This window comes from Heptranchias perlo, chromosome 14 (assembly GCF_035084215.1).
Source record: "Heptranchias perlo isolate sHepPer1 chromosome 14, sHepPer1.hap1, whole genome shotgun sequence".
Lineage (NCBI taxonomy): Eukaryota > Metazoa > Chordata > Chondrichthyes > Hexanchiformes > Hexanchidae > Heptranchias > Heptranchias perlo.
The window spans coordinates 15,122,898-15,144,988 of NC_090338.1; the positions used below are offsets into that span (position 1 = coordinate 15,122,898).

Genomic DNA, 22,091 nt, shown 5'->3' on the forward strand with positions numbered 1-22,091 from the left:
CATTTCCATGCCGCTGGCAAGCTGCGGGCACCAAAATGGGCACCCTGCTGCAGCTTGCCGGTCGGGGAGGGCGGCAATCCCAGGAACAGGGCCTTGAACGCACTGGCAGCGGGCCCGGAGATTTTGTTGTGGGCCTGGGGGAGCGGGGGGCACTCCTTGCTTCTGCTGCGTCCGCAAAAATAAAAACCTGAAAATTTACTGGGCCTTTTCTTGAAAGTTCTTCAGCTGTCCCTTTAAGAAACACTGGTCAAGCCCTGGTACAGCTCGGCTGATCAAATGCGCACAAGCTTTGCTCATTTTTACCTGAATTTCGTATTCGGGATCCTACCACTGTGTAGGTCCCTCATTTGCATATTTATGGAGACCAACGCCTGTTTCAGGCGGGCACCCCGAAAGACTAAAAGTTGCCCGAGTCAACATGGCATCCGGTGCACTTCCGTCCCAGATCGGGCGCAATGGATGGCGATGCGAAATTCAGAGGGCGAACACCCATTTTACGGAGGCAAAATGGGAGGCCGCTGGTTTAGCTTCTCTCCCACAGAGTTTCAGAGTAGACAAGGAGACCATTTGGCCCATCACACCTCTGGCAGTCATCTGAAAAAAACATGCCTATTTAGTCTCGTTTGCGTTCCCTTTTCCCCAAACTTATTTAAATTTTTCAAATATATATCCACTTCCATTTTTCAGAAGGCTTTCGATAAGGTCCCACACAGGAGGTTGGTGAACAAAGTTAGAGCACGTGGAATTGGGGTAATATACTGGCATGGATTGAGAATTGGTTAGCAGACAGAAAACAGAGAGTAGGAATAAACAGGTCTTTTTCAGGTTGGCAGACAGTGACTAGTGGGGTAACGCAGGGATCGGTGCTTGGGCCCCAGATATTCACAATATATATCAATGATTTGGACGAGGGGATCAAATGTAATATTTCCAAGTTTGCTGATGACACAAAATTAGGTGGGAATGTAAGTTGTGAGGAGGATGCAAAGAGGCTTCAAGGGGATATAGACAGGCTAAGTGAGTGGGCAAGAACATCGCAGATGGAATATACTGTGGAAAAATGTGAAATTATCCACTTTGGTAGGAAAAACAGAAATGCAGAGTATTTTTTAATTGGTGAGAGATTGGGAAATGTTGATATTCAAAGGGACCTGGGTGACCTTGTACATGAGTCACTGAAAGCTAATATGTAGGTGCAGCAAGCAATTAGGAAGGCAAATGGTATGTTGACCTTTATTTCAAGAGGATTTGAGTACAGGAGTAAAGAAGTCTTACTGCAATTATATAAGGCCTTGATGAGGCCGCACCTGGAGTACTGTGTACAATTTTGGTCTTCTTACCTAAGAAAGGATATACTTGCCATAGAGGGAGTGCAACGAAGGTTCACCAGACTGATTCCTGGGATGGCGGGATTGTCGTATGAGGAGAGATTGAGTAGACTAGGCCTGTATTCTCCAGAGTTTAGAAGAATGAGAGGTGATCTCATTGAAACACACAAAATTCTTACAGGGCTCGACAGGGTAGATGCAGGGAGGATGTTTCCCCTGGCTGGGGAACCTAGAACCAGGGGTCACAGTCTCAGAATAAGGGGTAGGCCATTTAGGACTGAGATGAGGAGAAATTTCTTCACCCAGAGGGTGGTGAATCTTTGGAATTCTCTACCCCAGAGGGCTGTGGAGGCTCAGTCATTGAGTACATTCAAAACAGAGATCGATAGTTATCTAGATATTAAAGGCATCAAGGGATATGGGGATAGTGCAGGAAAATGGCGTTGAGGTAGAAGGTCAGCCATGATCTTGTTGAATGGCGGAGCAGGCTCGAGGGGCCGGATGACCTACTCCTGCTCCTATTTCTTATATTCTAATGTTCCCTTTTTAAAAATTGTTTATGGATTCTGCTTGCACTATTGTTCCAAGTCTTGACAAACATTTGCATTAAAAAATTCGAACTTCTTCTTTTGTGCTTTTGATTATCATCTTAAACCTATGCCATCCACAACAACAATCTGCATTTATATAGTGCCTTTAAAGTAGTAAAACATCCCAAGGCACTTCACAGGGGTGTTAGACAAAATTTGACACTGAGCCACATGAAGAGATATTAGGACAGGTGACCAAAAGCTTGATTAAGGAGGTAGGTTTTAAGAAGCGACTTAAAGGAGGACAGAGATGTAGAGAGGTTTAGGTCGAGAATTCCAGAGCTTAGGGCCTAGGCAGCTGAAGGCACAGCCACCAGTGGTGCAGCATTGTAAATCGGGGATTCATAAAAGGCCAGAATTGGAGGATTGCAGAGATCTTGAAAGGTTGTTGGGCTGGAGGGGATTACAGAGATAGGGAGGGGCCACTAGTTACCAACTCAGCAAACAATGGGAATGTTTTTTTTCCCGCTATTTACATTATCAAAACCTACCATAATTTTGAACATCGCTATCAGATCTCCTCTTAACCTTTTCTGATCTAATGAAAAGAACTTCAGTTTTTCTAGTCTGTCCTCGTAAATGAAGCCTCCTATCCCTGGTATAGTCTTAGAAAGTCTTTTCTGTACCCTCTCCATGGCCCTGACATCCTTTCTAAAGTTTGGCATGTAAATTTGGTAACAATACTTCAACTGCGGCCTAACCAACAATTTGTGTAGGTTTAACCATACCTCTTTGCTTTTGTCCTTACGATCTCGTATGTTTACAGCTTTATCAGCTTGTCCTCCCACTTTTAAAGTTTTGTGTACATAAATCCTCAAATCTTTCTGTGCCTCCAGTCTTTTTAATGTTTTACCGTTTAATGTTTCTAAGCATTAAATTTTTTCTGACATCTATCTGCAAAATTTGCTAATCTGCATTCTACTGAAGTTGGTTACAGTTGTCCTCACAGTTAACCACATGGCCAATTTTAGTGTCAGCTGCAAATTTGACATTGCGCCCCCTATACCCAAATCCATATAATTTACACATATTGAGAACATCAGAGATCCTAACATTGACACCCTCTTGATACCTTGTGGCCAGCAAGGACTTGGAAAATCTATCCCTACGTGCGCTTTTGAAAGTTGTGTAGTTATAAGTTCAGTGATCCTGTGAGAATTACAAATGACTATCAGTAGAACAACTGTGATAGTAAACTGAAAGGAAATTAAGGAGTCTATTGGCACATAGCTTCTCAGATACACTGATCTGATTAGCTCTTCCTGCGGCCTGCCTTAGATCTTGCATAAGCTCTCTTAGCACCAATAAGATTTGGGGCAGAAATGTATTTAACCTACCCTCGGAGTGTTCTACAATTTCTGATAGGAATTTCACATTCTTCTTCCAAATACACTGTCTCTAAGTGTTCTACGTTGTCCCATCTGTTTTGCTTAGGTGGTGATTTTAATTTAAAAATGTGCTCACTGTTTCTTTCATTCTTTATGCTTGTACATGTAATCACACAGTGTGATATAAGCAAAGAATGTTTTTGAATGAAATTCCTCCATCTGCTATGTGAACAAAGACTCGAGTCCATTTAAAAGAGATTTCATCTGAATGTGTTAGAAAGAAAGACTTGCATTTATATAGCGCCTTTCATGTCATCCCAAAGTGCTTGAAATGTAGTCACTGTTGTAATGTAGGAAATGCGGCAGCCAATTTGTGCACACCAAGGTCGCATAGACAGCAATGTGATAATGACCAGATCATCTGCTGATGTTATTAAAAGTGATTTTGGTTGAGGGATTAATATTGGCCAGGATGCCTGGGAGAACTCCCTGATATTCTTCGAAATAGTGCTGTGGGATCTTTTACGTCCACCTGAGAGGGCAGACAGGGCCTCAGTTTAATGTTTCATCCAAAAGACGGCACCTCCAACAGTGCAACACTCCCTCAGTACTGCAGTGGGGTGTCTATATTTTGTACTCAAGTCACTGTAGTGGGACTTGAACCCACAATCTTCTGTCTTAGAGGCAAGGGTGCTACCCACTGAGCCATATATTTCAACCCCATTCTCTATTACTGTTTCCAAATATGATGCTGTCCTGTACTATTAGCCTCGGCCCTTCATTTAAAAATGCACTTACACTACAAGTTCAGTGTCAGTGAAAAGTGGTTTTGGTTTCACACCAATTCTAACCGTAAGAGTTTAAGTTGGGCGTGAAACCCCGAACTGAGTTTGAAGCGAAGGCAGCAAGAGTTCTTCCTCCAGGAATTCTGACTCCCCTTTGCTCCTGTGTCAGGTCGGGCTCGGACTCTGGACTCGAGCTACATTCACGAGGCAAAGGCGTGTCACACTGCTGCTGCTGTGCAAATGTTCCCGAAGGTATCTCATTTTTTTTTAAATAAAAACTTCACACAATAATTTCACACTGGGTTTGGGCAGCACATGATGTAAAAACTGCGTGCCACATATTTTGTGATATGCTGCGCGCTTGACATTTTAAGAATTTGTGAAGTAGGTTCCTCAACATGGGGCCTCAAAGTATATTAGCTTAGAAAATATTGTGATGTTATTGGTGGATGAACACTTAACACGCTAATTTGATATCTCCCTATTCGTTGTGATAACAGAGACAGTAACCCATATAAGATAAAAGGGTTAAAATAGCGGGCAGAGTAATGTCACACAAAACCGTTCAACATTCGACCAATAATATCGTCCACAGTAATTTCTAGGCCACGATGTGCAGGTCTATACAGATCAATTTTTCAATTTTGCCCATTGTTTTTCGGCTGTTGTCTCTGAACGTTGCCTCTGTTCGATTCTCTCTTGATAAATTTGACGTTGGTGAATAAACGTGAATCAGGGGAGGGCCCGTAGCTCTATGGTCTCACAAGAGGAAAGGATAACCGAAGTGTGAGGCTGCATCATTTCGGCACCATTGGATGAATTCAGCATCGAGTGGGAAGAAGCAGTCCCCTCTTTGTTTGGTACAAATGTTGAATTATCCTGTGTCAGCCCATCAGTCCTTCCAACTTATTGTTCTTTAGATGTTTGTTTAATGAGTTAACTTCCCTAGTTTCTATTTCACTTCCTTGTATCTATTTCACTTCCTTTACATCTGCAGCCTCCCTTGTTAATTCTGCAATAGACCTGGACAAGTGATTAATATTCCAATGGATTCATATTCCACACGCGGATATACCAGAGGTGCCATTGGTTATTTCTTATTGCTGACTCAGTGGTACCGCACTTCCTGAAGAGACTCGTATTTCAAGCTGGTACTAGACAGTTGCAAACTGTGAAGTGGCACAGGGCCTGAAAGACCTTTTCTGTTCTGAGGACAAATGTAATAATGGTTTCAATAAGGTTTGCACAATACCTCAAGACAGCCAGGGTCAGAACTTTGGTTAATGAAATTGTTACCACCTGTTGTGCTAAACTAAGAACAGATCAATCCGTCTGCGTTTTAGACATGCTGCCAGAAGTTCAAAGGTTAACTCGGACAAATACACTCTGCAGTGGATCCCCTCCCTCAATAGCAAAGGATCAAACACAGTAAACCTCCTCTCTCCAGCCTTCCCCTCACCCCTGCCCCATCCTCAGCAGTCAGATATAAAGTGTATGACAACAAAGGGTGTTTTATAGGAGTCTATTTTTGAGAGAGCTTTAAATAATAAGAAACACACAGAATTGACGGGAAAGAAATGACAAGCTGGACCATCCAGCCTGCCCCACACCATGATGACCGGACCATTATGACTAAACATTTCTTTCCTCCCACCCACCCCCACAGCTATGTAACCTTCTGGGAAATGTATTAGATGAGTGGACGTGACAGAGGAGCTACAGTAGTTACTGCCATTTTCACATCGTTCACCTGACGAAGGAGGAAGCCTCCGAAAGCTTGTGAATTTAAAATAAAATTGCTGGACTATAACTTGGTGTTGTAAAATTGTTTACAATTGTAGACATCTAAACATTAGCTGCAGTGCATCACAATTGTTTTTGATTTTAACAAACCCTGAAAATGTGGAAAAAAGCTGGGATTATATTCCTTAGCTGAGGGAAGATTTAATCGAGGTGTTCAAAATTATGAAGGGTTTTGATAGAGTAAATAAGGAGAAACTGTTTCCACTGGCAGAAGGGTCGGTAACCAGAGGTCACAGATTTAAGGTAATTGGCAAAAGAACCAGAGGGGAGACGAGGAGAATTTTTTTTTTACGCAGCGAGTTGTTATGATCTGGAATACACTGCCTGAAAATGTGGTGGAAGCAGAGTCAGTAATAACTTTCAAAAGGGAATTGGATAAATACTTGAAGGGGAAAAATTTGCAGAGCTATGGGGAAAGAGCAAGGGGAGTAGGACTAATTGGATAGCTCTTTCAAAGAGCCAGCACAGGCACGATGGGCTGAATGGCCTTTTTCAGTGCTGTATGATTCTATGAACATTTGAACTAAGAAGCCAAAGGTCATATTTTTTCAATAGTCCATTATGTCCCCTTAATATGGCAAAACAGTTGGTAATGGCCCCATTTCACAAATGTTTGACTTCAGCTCTCCGAAGACTCAAATCATTTCCAGTTACTGGTGGCACCATATAATTTATACTTGATGGCCTAGCAACAGCTTGCTCTGCTGCTGCAGCCACAGCCATGTTCTTTTTTAACATGATCGTCAAAACTCTTATTTCTCCGCAATTTTCCTGCAAATGGTCAGTTGCTGAATTGCTCCATTATTTGACATTTGGGGTGGATTCCACTCCCAGCAGGCAGTGGGCTCACAGGAAATTGCGGGCCATGCTTTTGCCACCGTGAATTTTAATACATAGAAAATTGGAGATGTTCATTTGGGATATTCCAAGATGCATCCCCCTCAAGCGCTACTCACCCACTTGGAGATTTGGATTGCAGGATCATCCCTAAAATTTCCTTCTGGAATACAAGAATTTAACAGGTTGCAGACTTCAACTTTTATTTCTGACTGGAAGTTGTGCTGAAACAGACACTAAGGCCTTGATTTTTACTGGGTGGGCGGGGGGGGGGGGGAGGGCACGGAGGGAAGGGAGTGCGGGAGCCCGGTGGTGGGCGGTGGCCTAGCTGATCTCAGGGCCTCACTTAAACAAAACTTCCTGGACTCCCGCCCGACACCTGGCCAGACTCACTACCTGGCCAGCGGGCTGGAGCGAGAATTCGGTGGGTGGAGGGGTTCCAAGGCAGGTCGGGGAGAGCTTGGGTTTCCCTGTTTGTATTGAGATCACGAGGCATAGGAATTCACTGGCCTCGAATTCCCCTCCCCCATCCTGGGACACTGAGGCCCAGACTGCCTCTCTTGCCCCCTGCCCACACTTGGCTGAGATCAAAGCTCGAACCTTAAACCTTCCAGCTTTATAATGACTCAAACCTAGTGGAAGCAATGTCACAGGTCACTGGGACTTAATGCTATATTTATAAAATAGAGAAATAACTTGTGTTTTGGGTTAAGTAAATAAAACTGAAAGAAAAATGCAGAAGTTACCTTACATTTGTGCTCAATGTTGAGGAGAAATAGGTGACTATTGTGTAGTTGATGTGGATCTGTGGTGTTAGGGATCGTGAACAGTGGGCCTGAGTGCAGTAAAGGGATTATGGTAATTCTTTGAGGCTTTTAGTATTATTTTCATGTGGTTAAGTTTGTTCCATTGTGGTGTCCTTTTTTCTCCACTTTAATGAGATTTTGAATGGAAAACGGTCACTGCTGGCCACGTGTTGCACCTCAAGATAGTTCAAAGTAGACCTATGAAAATGTGTTGTCCTGCAATCTTATTTGCTGCTACCAAGGCCATACGCTTGCACAAAATGGATGGTTTCCTTAGTTGTCCTCAATTTTCTTCCCTACTTTCGACTTGCATTTATATAGCACCTTTCATAACCTCAGGATGTCCCAAAGCACTTTACTGCCAATGAAGTACTTTTGAAGTGTAGTCACTGTTGTGATGTAAGAAATGCAGCAGCTGACTTGTACACAGCAAGATCCCACAAATAGCAATGTGATAATGCCAGGTAATCTGTTTTAGTGATGTTGGTTGAGGGATAAATATTGGCCGGAGCCTCAGTTTAATATCTCATACCGAAAGACAGCACTTCCGACAGTGCAGCATTCCCTCAGTACTGCAATAGGTGTGTCAGCTTAGACTATGTGCTTAAGTCTCTGGAGTGGAATTTGAACCCACAACCTTATAACTCAGAGGCAAGAATGCTACCCACCGAGTTACAGCTGACACATTCCCTAAAGAGTTGGCCGATGCTGGTGTACGGTTCGTCGGCAGTGCCTGCCTGTACCGTGCCCAACGTGGCTATTCTTCATCTGTGAGCCTGGACAGTGAATGTCTGCAGGCTATTCTACCACAAAGAGCATCACTGCCGAGTCCAATCCCGTCCACACCCAACTTCCAGACAGACGCACTTGTCAGCAGCAAGTCACTGGATAGAAACCTGGACCAGGACCAGGAACCCTGGCTGATATTTTTTTTTCCCCTATTCCCTGGCATCTCAGTTGAAATAAGCTAATTCAGCACAGACTGGTGGGGTGGAATGTGAAAGTTACTGGTCTGTATGGCGCAGTTACAGTATGTACTTACCAACCGCACCATCAGGGCAACTGATAGTAAAGGAGATGTTATCAATTTCTGGCAAGAAATGTGTGTGATAGCATCACATCTTCAGCAACACGTACAACAACAGCGACAGAAATAAGTGTACACTATGCAGTCACACTAACACTACATTAATGTGACTGTGCTATTGCTGGTGGGACCCATTACTGGACACTTTGGCTGCCCTTTGACAACTCCACATTTGCAGCTGGCTTAATGTTTCTGCTGATCCTTCTAAATCCAGAACGATATCAACAACAACTTGCATTTATATCGCGCCTTTAACATAGAAAAACATCCCAAAGGGCTTCGCAGAGGCACAATCAGGCAAAGATGGAAGTTGAGCCACAGAAGGAGATATTAGGACGGGTACCAAAAGCTTAGTCATAGGATGTGAGCTGTAAGGAAAGTCTTAAAGGAAGAAAGGAAGGTGGAGAGGCGGAGGAATTTAGCAAAGAAGTTCCAGAGGATGGTGCCATGGCAGATAAAGGTGCGGCCACCATTGGTGGGGCGGTCGGGGGGGGGGGGAATACACAATAGACCTGAGTCAAAGGAATGGAGAGTTTTGGGTGGGGGTAGGCAGTTTGGGGAGTTGTAGGGCTGGAAGAGGTTAGAGAGATAGGGAATGGTGTGGCAGGAATGGATTTAAACATGAGGTTGGGAATTTTAAATTAGAGTCATTAGGGAACCGAGAACCAATGTAAGTCAATAAAGTCCAGAATAATGGGAGAGCGAGACTTGATGCGGGATAGGATACAGGCAGCAGAGTTTTAGATGTGCTGAGGTTGACAGTGTGGAGGATGGCAAGCCATCGAGAAGAGCATTAGGATAGTTGGGGATGAATATTCAACTGGGCCAGGGGCGCAAAACGGGCAGAAGCGAATCGGCCGCCCATTAAAGACCTCGCCCGATTTTCCTTTTCATTGGCAATCCGCTGCTGTGCTCCCGCCGATGTTGAATTTCACCCCTGGAGGTGACATAGATGAGAGTTTCAACAGCAGGTGGGCTGAGGCAGGGATGGAGGTGGGCCATGTTACGGAGGTGGGCCACGTTACGGAGGTGGAAGTAGGTGATCTTTATAATGAAGAGGATATGGGGTCGGAAGCTTAGCTTGGGGCCGAATAGGACACCGAGCTTGCGAGCAGTTTGGCTGAACCTGAGACAGTGGCCAGGGAGAGGGATGGAAGCAGTGGCAGCCAAAGATGATGGCTTTATTGTTCCCATTTTTTAACTGGAGGAAATAGCGGCAAATCCAAGGTGGTTCTCATGGACAAGAGGAGCTCAGAGAGGCCATCAGGGGAAACAGAGAGAAACTAGAGAAAGACACAAGATTAGGGCTAGGGAAGATGGGGGCTTGGGGTGCTTAAGCTTGGTGGGCAAGAGAAAGCAGCAGATCCAGCTGAACAGATGGTCTGAAACTTAGTGACAAAGAAATACATGAGCTCCCCACATTTGCTGCTGGAGGTGAGGGTAGAGGGAGCAGGGGAGAAGGGTCCAAGAAGATGGTAGTGGAGAAAAGAAGCTGGCAGTTATCTTTGTTCTCCATAATGATCCTGGAGTAGTGAGCAGTTTTGGCAGAGGAGAATAAGGCCCGATAATGTTTGATGTGGTCCAGCCAGATCTGATGATGGATGGCTAAACCTTGAATGCATTGGGTTCCAGGGCACAGCAAGCCAAAGATATTGTGATACCAATTCCCATAGAAACTGTATAAACGTGCATTGCTCTATTCCCCACCACAGGGTCTGTGAGCACTGTTATAGCGAATGAATAATGCTTTAATGGGCATTCAGACCAAACTAAGTTGATTCACCGTAAAAATATATTGAAAAAGTGATTGATTCACCACATAACCCCCAAGAATGTATTCTTTTCTCACCTGGATGTTACTACAGCCGTCCCCTCACAGCTTATATTATGGTCCATTCATCATCATGTTGCATGAACTTCCACTTCCAAGTTTCATTGTAGAGAAGGAAGTTTATAAAACACCAACAGCTATAAAGAACTGGCTGTATAAATTTCATGGGAATTGTGTTTTAGCACAAGATTATTGTACATAATTTGCTTGTATAATAAGCAGCATAGTACAATCATTGCTATCAATCCTCGGATTTCTGATTCACAGTGTGAATGTCTTGTGCAGATTAGCCATGTAAATCACATAAGCAAAGACTAGAACAAGACTGAGTCTTAACATTTTGCCTAGTCTTTGGCCTTCCACAAGTCATGCTTCAAAGGCAGCCATTCTAATCCATGGGTCATAACTGGCAGAGCCAGTTATTTCCAAAGCACAATGTCCAACCCTTAATAACATAGACACAAAGAGCCCTTGTGTCCATTCATCACTGAACATACTGCAGGCCAGGGAGACAGTGTTCCTCTGCTTTGTTCATCTGCATAAGAAAATCTGACATCACATTAATTTCAGCTTCTAAAATGTTCTATAGAATCATAGAATATTACAGGCCTTTTGGCCCATCAAGTCCATTATTTTTCTCCATGTGAGTCACCTAGTCTAATCCCATTCTCTTATTCCCTTTGCATATCTTTAATATTCCTCTTTTCCAATCAGCTATCAAGTTCCCTTATGGAGTTTTGTGGCAGAGAATTCTACACTCCTAAACATCCTCTATGTAAAGAATATTTCAAAACTTCCCCTTTAATTCTTTTTGTGATTATCTTGTCACCATTTTGCTGACCAGTGGAAATGATTCATCACCAATTACCATATTGTAATACTTCATGCTTTTCAAAGCCCTTTATCAGTTCACCCCTTTAACCGTTCAGCTCTAGTAAAAAAAACAGCAACTTCTGCAGCCTCTTTTCATAACTGTAACATTCTTCCGCATCTTTTCCATTGCTTTCATCCCCTTATAGTAGAGTACCTAAAACTGTCTACAATATTCCAACTGCAGCCTAAGTTTGTATACAAGTTCAACATTAACCCTTCACTGTGTATGTTCTACTAGTTTACTCCTGACAATTCAGAATTGTTTTATGCCTTTAACATAGAAAAATATTTTTGCTAGTTCAGTACCCACTCTGATCCCCAATCCCTGAGCCATTTAATACTTTCTCTCTTCAAGTGTTTAGCCAATTTCCTCTTAAACATCTTAATTCAATAGCCACTGTATTCTAGTGACCTTTTGCATCAAATAAATATCTTCTCACCTCCCCCTTTAAGCTTTGTGTATTAATCCTAAATTTTGCCCCCGTTACTGATCCTCCAACTAACAGAAATATCACCATTAACCCTCTCCAACAATACATATAGTCGTATATAGTATATAACAGAGAGTCAGCACAGCGAATCTTACATGATACTTACATTAACAGATCTTTTACTTTGAACAGACTCAGACTTGATATAAAGTAAGAAAGGCTTGCGTTTATATAGTGCCTTATAACATTTCTCAAACATTTAAAACCTTCCGCATGCATTTAATTACTTTGAAATGCAGTGACATGTTACGTAGGCCAACACGTCAAACCCTACCAAAAGCCATGATCAGTTGATTTGTTTTTTGAATGTGTTGGTTGAGGGAGAAATATTGGCCGGGAAACTGGGAGAACTCCCTGCTCTTCTTTGAAGAATGCCGTGGGACTGTTAACATCCTGAGCAGGCAGGCAGGCAGACAGTCTTACCAGTCCTTCAGTGAACTACTGGAGTGGCAGAACTAAATTATTTTGCTTGCTCGGCATATTCGAAAGCCACCAAAGAATGCGCCTTCATGGTGATTTCAGTAACTGAAACTGGGGACACTGAGAAACTATGAGGATGTAAGACAATGAAATGCAGATGTACACAATAATTCTGGCTTGGCAGACCGCATGCAAAGTGGCTCTTCATGGCCCTCAACAGATGGGGGCAGTGAGCAGCCCTTGGTTTTAGCATGACTATATAAAAAGAGAGCAGGGATTTAGATCCACTGAAGACAGTCGGTGATATCTTAACAGCTCTGTTATCTTTTGCTTCGATTTTTCTGGTTTTCTCCTTTCCTGACCGCTAGTGATGACGTTTACTGTTTGCTCGAATATGGTCCCACAGGCATTAATCCATCCTCTGCCCAAGTGGCTCAATCTGAGCTCCTTGCCTTTGCTGGAATTCTTTGTTCTACCAGCTTTTGGATTTGATTTCTACACTGCCGGGGGCGGTGGTGGTGGTGGTGGTGGTGGGGGGCGCGGGAAGGGTGCTTGCGTGATCCCGACAGCAGGCCGCACATCCGGACAGGTTGGGTACGTGGAGGCCCTGTCGTTAAGATCGGCAGGGTCTCATTTAAATAAAAGTTCCCTGACTCCCACCCGACACCCAGCCAGGTAGATTCACTACCTGGCCAGCGGGCAGGAGCAGGAATTTGGCTGCAACTGGGAATGATCCATAGCAGTCAAGAGGCGTAGTGGGATGGGTAGGCCGAGATTTCCTTGTATTCAGCAATCGGTTGTGGGGTGCCATCTCTGAGATTCCCCAAAGATTGGGGAGGGGGGGATGCTGGGGCTGGGGAGGCCCAAAGACCAGGGGGTGGCAGGGTGGGACGGGAAATGCCGTCTCTTAGGATCCCCAAAGATCGGGATTGGGGGGGGCAGGGCACTCCTGCTCCTCCTGGCCTACGAGGAGTTCAAAGAGAGGGAAAGTTTTACAACTTACCTGGGCCCCTCGCAGTCAGTCGGCTCCTTCGGCCTTGTTGCCGGTGACATCATCGGGCCACGATTTTTGAATCTTAAGCCTGCTTTTAGCGGGAGCCTCGTCCAGGGCCTGAATCGACGCCGTTAATATTACAGTTTTGATTCTTAGGATTTTAACCCCTCGCACGACCCTTTCCTGCCCGTCGGGGGGGTTAAAACCAAGGCCTTAGTGTCCAGGATGTGGATTCAACAAATTCAAATTTTCAGGCTTCATAATGCCACCTAATCAGATGCTATGTCTCCCCAGACCAGGAGATTTGAGTCTGAGCCTCAATTCTGCCCCCCCCTAATATTTTGTCCAATTGTTCTATCTACTGTGACATTTCAGTGCAGATTGTAATTCGGTGGTCAAGAACTTGATTTAAAAGCCCATGTAGTCCAGTTCATTGTTTACCTCACCTTGTGGTGAAGCAACTGAGGAAGTAGATTGTGCCATATTGGCTCATTTTCCACTGGATGCTACTAGGCACAGAGATGAAGAAAGAGATGCAAGAGTTTGATTAATTGGTGACAAATCGCTGATTACATGAGATTTAGGTTTAATCTGTTTGATGGGTCCAAAATAGATTTGGAATACGAGGCCAGAATAATTAATTACCTGCTGCCAGTGACAGTACAAGTGACAGCTGGACTCAGCTCCTATTCCACTGGAACATTTTGGATGACTACTGCAACAACAATAACGATCGGTCATCAACAGCGCCTAAACTAATTACCGCATCAGTTCCCCAATGTCACTGCAGTAGTAATGGAGTGCCAAAAATAAAAATTGCCTCTCAGTACTGACCTCACCAGTTTTTGGGGTCGCATGCAGTCAGTAACGCCCCTGCTGAGAATCTGCATGTCTGCATTGAAAGTAACGGTTTCCATTCTAAAATTATACAGGTGACATGGCGTGCAAGGAATATTATTGCAGAAGTGTGAGGCAACTTCCCTGTCGGTAGCCAATTCACTGGACTAGACAGGGAGCTTCTGCAAGAGGATTTGTTTGATTGTTGCTGCTAGGCAACAGATATCAGTATCTGTGTTTACAAGTAAATGTCTCCCTTTGGTAGGCAACCTTCTATCTGTACTGGCCTTTCAAGTGTCTGTGTATTACCTGAAGGTCTTTTCGGTAAGAGTATTGGCATTGGGACTAAAATACTTAAACTTGGATTGGGGTGCTGGACTGGTATCGCAAATACTTTACGAAGAATTTACAGCACAGAAACAGGCTATTCGGCCCAACAGATCTACGCCGGGGTTTATGCTCAACTCGAGCTTCCTCCCACCCTACTTCATTTAACCCTATCAACTGTGAAATTCCTTACTGCCTTCATTAGTCCATTCCTTCTACAATTTACGGGCTTTAAAAATCTACACCTGATATCCCCTTGTTACTATCTCTTGATTTATTTAATCTTTTCTCCTATTCTTTCCAACCTTGATTGTGTCTGGCCCTTGGCCCTTTGTCCAGGTTTCTCAAAGTAAGTCAAAACGATTGACGTGCAGTTAACAGCATTAAGTCAACGTATATTTCATCTAAAATAGTTCAGTTTTGCTTTGACAAATATTTCTTTCAGAATTACAAGCTGATTGAGTAGCAATAGCTTTAAAAGAGGATCTAAAATCTTGCACACATAGAGCAGTAGTTGTCTGAATTCCTGTCTAATTGTTTGATTTCTTTTTCAGATGTTGGAGTCTGTTTTTACTGATGGACCTGTTTTACTGTACGCCAAATGAGAGCAGACAGAAAAAGGTGAGTTACCATGGCATCGCTAAGTGAAGAGGAGCGTGACATTGGAGACTGGCTGGCCATCATCCATTTGGAAAAATACAGAGAAAATTTTGTCCAGAATGGATTTTACACACCCAAGGACTCTGTACATTTTAACAATGAAACCCTTCTTCAGATCGGCATCACAGCCACCGGACATCGGAAACGAATCTTAAAACTTGCCCAGCAGAAGAACTTGACGTCAAGCGATGAGCATTTGAATACCACCCGTGGTGAGTTTGCTGGTGATGCAGAGCGAATGTTGGAGAGGTCAAGAACTGTTGGTGATGGGAAAGATCATTTAAATTTTGGTGGGATTGAGGTGGTTGAACCAGGGGAACCGGTGGCAAAACCTGTTCCCAAGCCACGGACATTGCTGAACAGGCAGTCTTCAATGTCCAAACCTCAAGCCGAAACTGTATTAGGACATATCCCCAACTATATTGTGACGCAGGAAGGTTTTACTCCTGATGAAACCGATACAGATAAGCCTGATTTGATAGAGAAGGAACACACGTCAAATGAGGAATGTACGGTTAGGACTCCATCTGAGGGACCGGTTGTCAAGGAAGAGGAGATTATTCCTCCTGTTCCACCACGAATCAATCGAGGAAGGCCTCCTACCAATTTTGTTATGCTGAACGCACTAAACAGATCTGATTCTGACCAGACTGGAACTCGGTCTCTACCTTCAATCTCCAAGTCTGTTGAAAATTTGCAGGACATGCTCTCTCTTTCGCCCACTTCCTCACACTCCCTTCCCCCGATGCCATTCTTCGATACTACGTTTACAGGAGAAATGGTTTGTAATGAGATTTACACTACAGTGGTGGCTTCTCCAGAGAGGAATCGGAGCCAGTCCTTTTCAACTTCAGCCTTGAGGTCATTGAGAGGCAGGCCAGTCCCCCAACCACCTGTGTTGACCAGACCTGATACAACATCGCTTCCGTCAAAGAAAAGGTAAATCAGGGTTGTACTGTCACAGGGTAACTTGTCAGTTTTATAACTTTGAACCATCAATCCTTCAGATGGCACAAACCTATTGAAGCATTTTATATTTTCAATGTTGGTTTGTAAACTTTTGCCTGTATTAAGAAAAAAAATCTCAAGAAAGAAGGCCGCCAATGCTGGAAAATGGAACACTTTCCATTTCAGGCACCCAGTGTCAGCATGACGCATTCTTAGATTAGGTACGGTGGAGTCAGATGCAAGATAACAAACAGTAAGATACTGCAAATGCTGGTAATCTGAAATAAAAACAGAAAATGCTGCAAGCACCCAGCAGGTCAGGCCGCATCTGTGGGGAGAGAAGCACAGCATTAAAGTTTCAGGTCGATGACCTTTCATCCTGAGTTCTCACAAAAGGTGATTGGCCTGAAATGTTACCCCTATGTTTGTCTCTCCACAGACGCTGCCTGGCCTGCCGAGTGTTTCCAGCATTTTCTGTTTTTATTTTAGATGCAAAGTAAACCTTTGTCTACTCTCTCAAACAATACGCTTCAGCTCGAATCTTAGAAAATCACAAGTCTACAGCACTAGTGTGTATTTTTTCTATTTCCTGCTGGTCTAAGTGGGATTGCCCATGTAGTTCCAATTACCACTGAACTAGGGGCAGTTTTGAGCTCGTCCAAAATTCTGCTGCCCTTATTCTAATTCGTACCAAGTCCTGTTCACCCATCACCACTGTGCTCGCTGACCTACATTGGCTCCCGGTACGGGAATGCCTTGATTTTAAAATTCTCACCCTTGTTTTCTAATCCCTCCAAGGCCTCGCCCCTCCCTATCTCTGTAACCTCCTCCAGCCCTACAAGTCTCCGAGATCTCTGGACTCCTCTAATTCTGACCTCTTGCACATCCCAGATTTCCATCGCTCCACCATTGGTGGCCGTGCATTTAGCTGCCCAAGTCCTAAGCTTTGGAATTCCCTCCCTAAATCTCTCTGCCTCTCTACCTCTCTCTCCTCCTTAAAACCTACCTCTTTGACTGAGCTTTTGGTCACCTGTCCTAATATCTTCATATGTAGCTTGGTGTCAAATTTTGTTTGAAAATCGCTCCTGTTAAGCACCTTGGGACGTTTTACTACAGTAAAGGTGCTGTATAAATTCAAGTTGTTGTTGGTAGTCCATTCAAAATGAGGAACTGGGGTTAGATTGTCCAAACTGATGTTACAGCCAGCCGATGGATGAGATTCTTATCTTTATTGGTGAGGCAGGGGGAATAGCATTTTTGTGCTCATCAACCTTAGCACTGGAGAATGAAACACTTTTCCATTTCTACCTCAATTACCCTAAAGGAGTAACCTTAGCACTTTACTATTTCTTGCGCCATAATGAAATGTTATTTGTTTTTATGATTATCTCAAGTTGCTGATGTTAACATTTACAGCACGTCCCATGGCAATTTAGTGGTAACCAATTTGGGATCCCTCACACACTGTCACACAGTTTTAATACTCCAGTGACGTAAAATATTACTGCAAGCTTCCATCTTAACACTTGAATTACATTTGAAAGATGAAGCAGTTACGTGTTTTCTATGTGGCTGGAAATTCTGGACTCCATTCCTAGCCTCTACCTGAACCTGGTGGGTTCAAGCCGTACTCTAGGACTTGAACATATTAACCTAGATTGACACTTCAGTCCAGTGGGCAGTGTTGCTTTGCTGGAAGAGCTGTCAGACAGAGAGCCTGTCTGCCTGCTCAGGTGGATGTAAACGATCCCATGGCACTTCTCCGGCGTGGACACAATGGGCCGAATGGCCTCCTTCTGTGCCGTAACTTTCTATGATTCTCAAAGGAATTCTCGTCATATCCTGGCAAATTCCTCACTCAACCAATACCAGCATAAAAAGAAACATATTATCTGGTCAATCATTTCATTTGCTGTTTTGGGGCCCTTGCTGTGCTCCGCTTGGCTACTGCATTTGAAGGAAAATCAATGTCAGAGCAGTGAGAGGCATTCAAGGGGGAGATTCAGGGGCTTCAGAGTAAACATGTTCCCACAAAGAAAAAGGGTGGGACTGCCAAATCTAGAGCCCCCTGGATGACTAGGAGCATACAGGGTAAGATAAGGTAAAAAAGGGAAGCTTATGTCAGACACTGAGAGCTCAATACTGCAGAAAGCCTAGAGGAGTAGGGGTGAAATTAAAAAGGAAATTAGGAGAGCAAAGAGAGGGCATGAAAAAGTACTGGCAAGTAAAATTAAGGAAAACCCAAAAATGTTTTATAAATACATTAAGAGCAAGAGGATAAGTAAGGAATGATTATGGCCTATTAGAGACCAAAGAGGTAACCTTTGTGTGTAGGCGGAAGATGTGGGCATGGTTCTTAATGAATACTTTGCGTCTGTCTTCACAAAAGAGGGGGATGATGCAGACATTGTAGTTAAGGAGGAGGGGTGTGAAATATTGGATGGGATAAACATAGTGAGAGAGAAAGTATTAAAGGGTTTAGCATCTTTGAAAGTAGATAAATCACTAGGGCTGGATGAAATGTATGCCAGACTGTTAAAAGAAGCGAGGGAGGAAATAGCAGAGACTCTGACCATCATTTTCGAATCCTCCCTGACTACAAGCGTGGTGCCGGAGGATTGGAGGACTGCTAACGTTGTACCATTCTTTAAAAAGGGAGAGAGGGATAGACTGAGTAATTACAGGCCAGTCAGTCTAACCTCGGTGGTGGGGAAATTATTGGAATCAATTCTGAGGGACATTTAGAAAGGCACAGGTTAATCAAGGATAGTCAGCATGGATTTGTTAAGGGAAGGTCGTGCCTGACCAATTTGATTGAATTTTTTGTGGAGCTAACAAGGAGGGTCGATGGTGATTAATGTAGTGTGCATGGATTTTAGCAAGGCTTTTGACAAAGTCCCACATGGCAGACTGGTCAAAAAAGTAAAAGCCCATGGGATCCAAGGGAAAGTGGCCAGTTGGATGCAAAATTGGCTCAGTGGCAGGAAGGGTGATGGGTGTTTTTGCAACTGGAAGGCTGTTTCCAATGGGGTTCTGCAAGGCTCAGTCCTAGGTCCCTTGCTTTTTGTGGTATAAATTAATGAGGTGGACTTGAATGTGGGGGGCTTGATCAAGAAGTTTGCAGATGATACAAAAATTGGCCATGTGGTTGATAATGAAGATGAAAGCTGTAGACTGAGGGAAGTATCAATGGACTGATCAGGTGGGCAGAAAAGTGGCAAATGGAATTCAATCCAGAGAAGTGTGAGGTAATGCATTTGGGTAGGGCAAACAAGGCAAAGGAGTACACAATAAATGGGAGGATACTGAGAGGTGTAGAGGAGCAAAGGGACCTTGGAGTGCATGTCCACAGATCCCTGAAGGTAGCAGGACAGGAGATAATGTGGTTAAAAAGACATACTTTCCTTTATTAGCGGAGGCATAGAATATAAGAGCAGGGAGGTTATGCTAGAACTGTATAAAAACATTGGTTAGACCACAGCTTGAGTACTGCGTACAGTTCTGGTCACGTTACAGGGAAGATGTGATTGCACTAGAGAGGGTACAGAGGAAATTTATGAGGATGTTGCCAGCGCTGGAGAATTTTAGCTATGAGGAAAGATTGGATAGGCTGGGGCTATTTTCTTTGGAACAAAGGAGGCTGAGGGGAGATTTAATTGAGGTATGTAAAATTATGACAGGACTAGATAGAGTGGATAGGGAGGTCCTATTTCCCTTAGCGGAGGGGTCAGTGACCAGGGGGTATAGATTTAAAGTAATTGGTAGAAGGATTAGAGGGGAGCTGAGTTGAAATTTTTTCATCCAGAGGGTGGTGGGGGTCTGGAACTTACTGCCTGAAAAGGCGGTAGAAACAGAAACCCTCAACTTATTTAAAAAGTACTCGGATGTGCACTTGAAGTGCCGTAACCTATAGGGCTATGGACCAAATGCTGGAAAGTGGAATTAAATTGGATAGCTCTTTTACGGCCAGCACAGACATGATGGGCCGAATAGCCTCCTTCTGTACCGTAACTGTACTAAAAAGTAGATAATTGGCTGCGAAGTGTAGGTTAGCTGGCTGAAGATTTTACAAGATTCAGTTTTTTTTTCAGATCTTGAAATTGGTGATTTGCCTAACGCAATCAATCACTCTCTAGAAAAGAGAAGGCTGAGGAATGACCTGATAGAGGTCTTTAAGATAATGATAGAGTTTGATAGGGTAGATGTGAAGAAAACATTTCCACTTGTGGGAGAACCCAAAACTAAGGGTCAAAAATATAAAATAGTCGCTAATAAATGTGAAATGTGGAACATGCTACCACAAGGAATAGTTGAGGCAAATAGCATAAATGCATTTAATGGGGAAGCTAGATAAGCACCTGAGGTAAAAGGAATAAAAGGGTATCCTGATAGGGTTAGATGAAGTAGGGAGGAAGGAAACTGGTGTGGAGCATAAACGCTAGTATAGGCCAGTTGGTCCGAATGGCCTGTTTCTGTGCTGTAGTTTCGATATATCTCGATGTAACTGGTAAACTGGCCATTTAAATATCAGCCACCTCTGCAGCCCATAGCAACGCTGAACATCAGGAATGCACTGTGTCACTTTTCCTGATGGAAAATCCCAGAAGTGATTTGCTGAAATGCTGCCCTGAACCTCCCTCCCCCGCTGAAATTTTTTCTCACCCCACCTGCTCACATCACGTCAGTTCCCTGGTTCAACAGCGCAGGAAATTTGGTGCTTTGGTGTTTCTGTTTGTTTCCATTCTAATATTTTAGCTAAGCAGACAAAATGGAACCTGTGTCAAATTCTCACGACCTTTCTCGACTGGCGAATTGAGAATTTCCGAATTGTTCCAGGTACCAGTTCAAATTCTCTAAATACCTGGGTCACTCTTAACAGTTCATTTTTAGCACCTTATATTTTGAGAATTTGTTTTGGTGTTTAGGTCTCTCCTTATTTTCTGCCCCCCTTCCCCCATTCTGTACATAGGAACAGGAATTCAGCCCCTTGAGCATTCAGTTAGATCATGGCTGATCTGTATCTTAACTCCATCTACCCGCCTTGGTTCCATAACCCTTAATATCCTTGCCTAACAAAAATGTAGATATTCATTCCATAGAAGCCAGCAGCCAAGTACCCATTTTCCATATGAGTTCATACACTAGTGTAGTGGGTATTGGTGAAATGCAGTGCACAATAGCTAAGTTCCAGTGCAAATCTGGCCAGAAGTGCTGATTACACAGAGTTTTCCATAATTACTCACAGCTCTCAGTGCAGCTTTAGTCGTTTGCAGGGAAAAGTCACATTGTATGTGAATTTTAAATGGATGTAGCCACCTAAAGTGTCACCAATGGGGGTGGGGGAATTTTTTTTACAGTCTTTAGAATGATTCAATAGGGCATTTCAACCAGCCTGAAGAGGGAGATAGAGGTAAAGAGGACCCAGGTATAAATAAACTGAAAGAAAACCCAATGTGGAGACGCAGTCGAGTCTGAGGGAGGTGTCGGAATGGGGGAGCAGCTTACTGCACCCTCCGCGTACCCCCCCCCACCCACTCCCCCCAGTGATGGAGGTTTGCAAAGTATAAGGCCAAATGCACATCATCTCTGCCCAGATTTCTGCAAGCGTGATTGTATTCATTTAAAGGACATTACAAGAATTTACAATCTAGGCCAATAAACCAATTTACCCTGGGGAGACATCATGGCCGAGCCTGATCTTGATCCTGTCCTTTTTCCCGCGCAGGCTGCCCAGTGAAATCAGTGGATATCAGTCAGGAGTGAGAACTCTGGGCTGAGTTTACTCCTCTCTACCCCAGAGATGCTGATGGCAATTGTAGTGCACTATGCCACCCCAACTTCCATCAGCTACCTCAGCACTGGAGATCAAACCTGGGTTCAGTCTGGCCTATATGCCTCAATTCCACCCCGGGCAGCGTATCATCTGTGCCGTTGCTGAGCCGGAGTTTGACGTTTTCAGTGTCAGCTTGGCTCATTGGTTACATTTGCAGCTCTATGTCAGAAAGTTGCGTGTTCAAGCCCCACTCCGGGACTTGATCACAACATCTGGGCTGATAATACAGCGCAGTGCCGAAGGAGTGCTGCATTGCTGGAGGTGCTGTCTTTTGGATGGGACATCAAACCAAAGCTCTGTCTGCCTGTTCAGG

The 22,091-nt window shown here is 43.8% G+C and overlaps 1 protein-coding gene across 4 annotated transcripts in view; it reads left to right on the forward strand.

Annotated features, from left to right (window-relative positions):
• The window catches only part of arap3 (ArfGAP with RhoGAP domain, ankyrin repeat and PH domain 3), a 201,361-nt gene that overhangs the window by 82,479 nt on the left and 96,791 nt on the right, over positions 1-22,091 (forward strand). For all 4 annotated transcript variants that reach the window (XM_067996050.1, XM_067996053.1, XM_067996052.1 and 1 more), the window contains exon 2: positions 14,892-15,936. In XM_067996050.1, coding sequence (XP_067852151.1) covers positions 14,969-15,936 — 968 coding nt within the window. In that variant the 5' untranslated portion in view covers positions 14,892-14,968. The remainder of the gene's footprint in view (positions 1-14,891; positions 15,937-22,091) is intronic.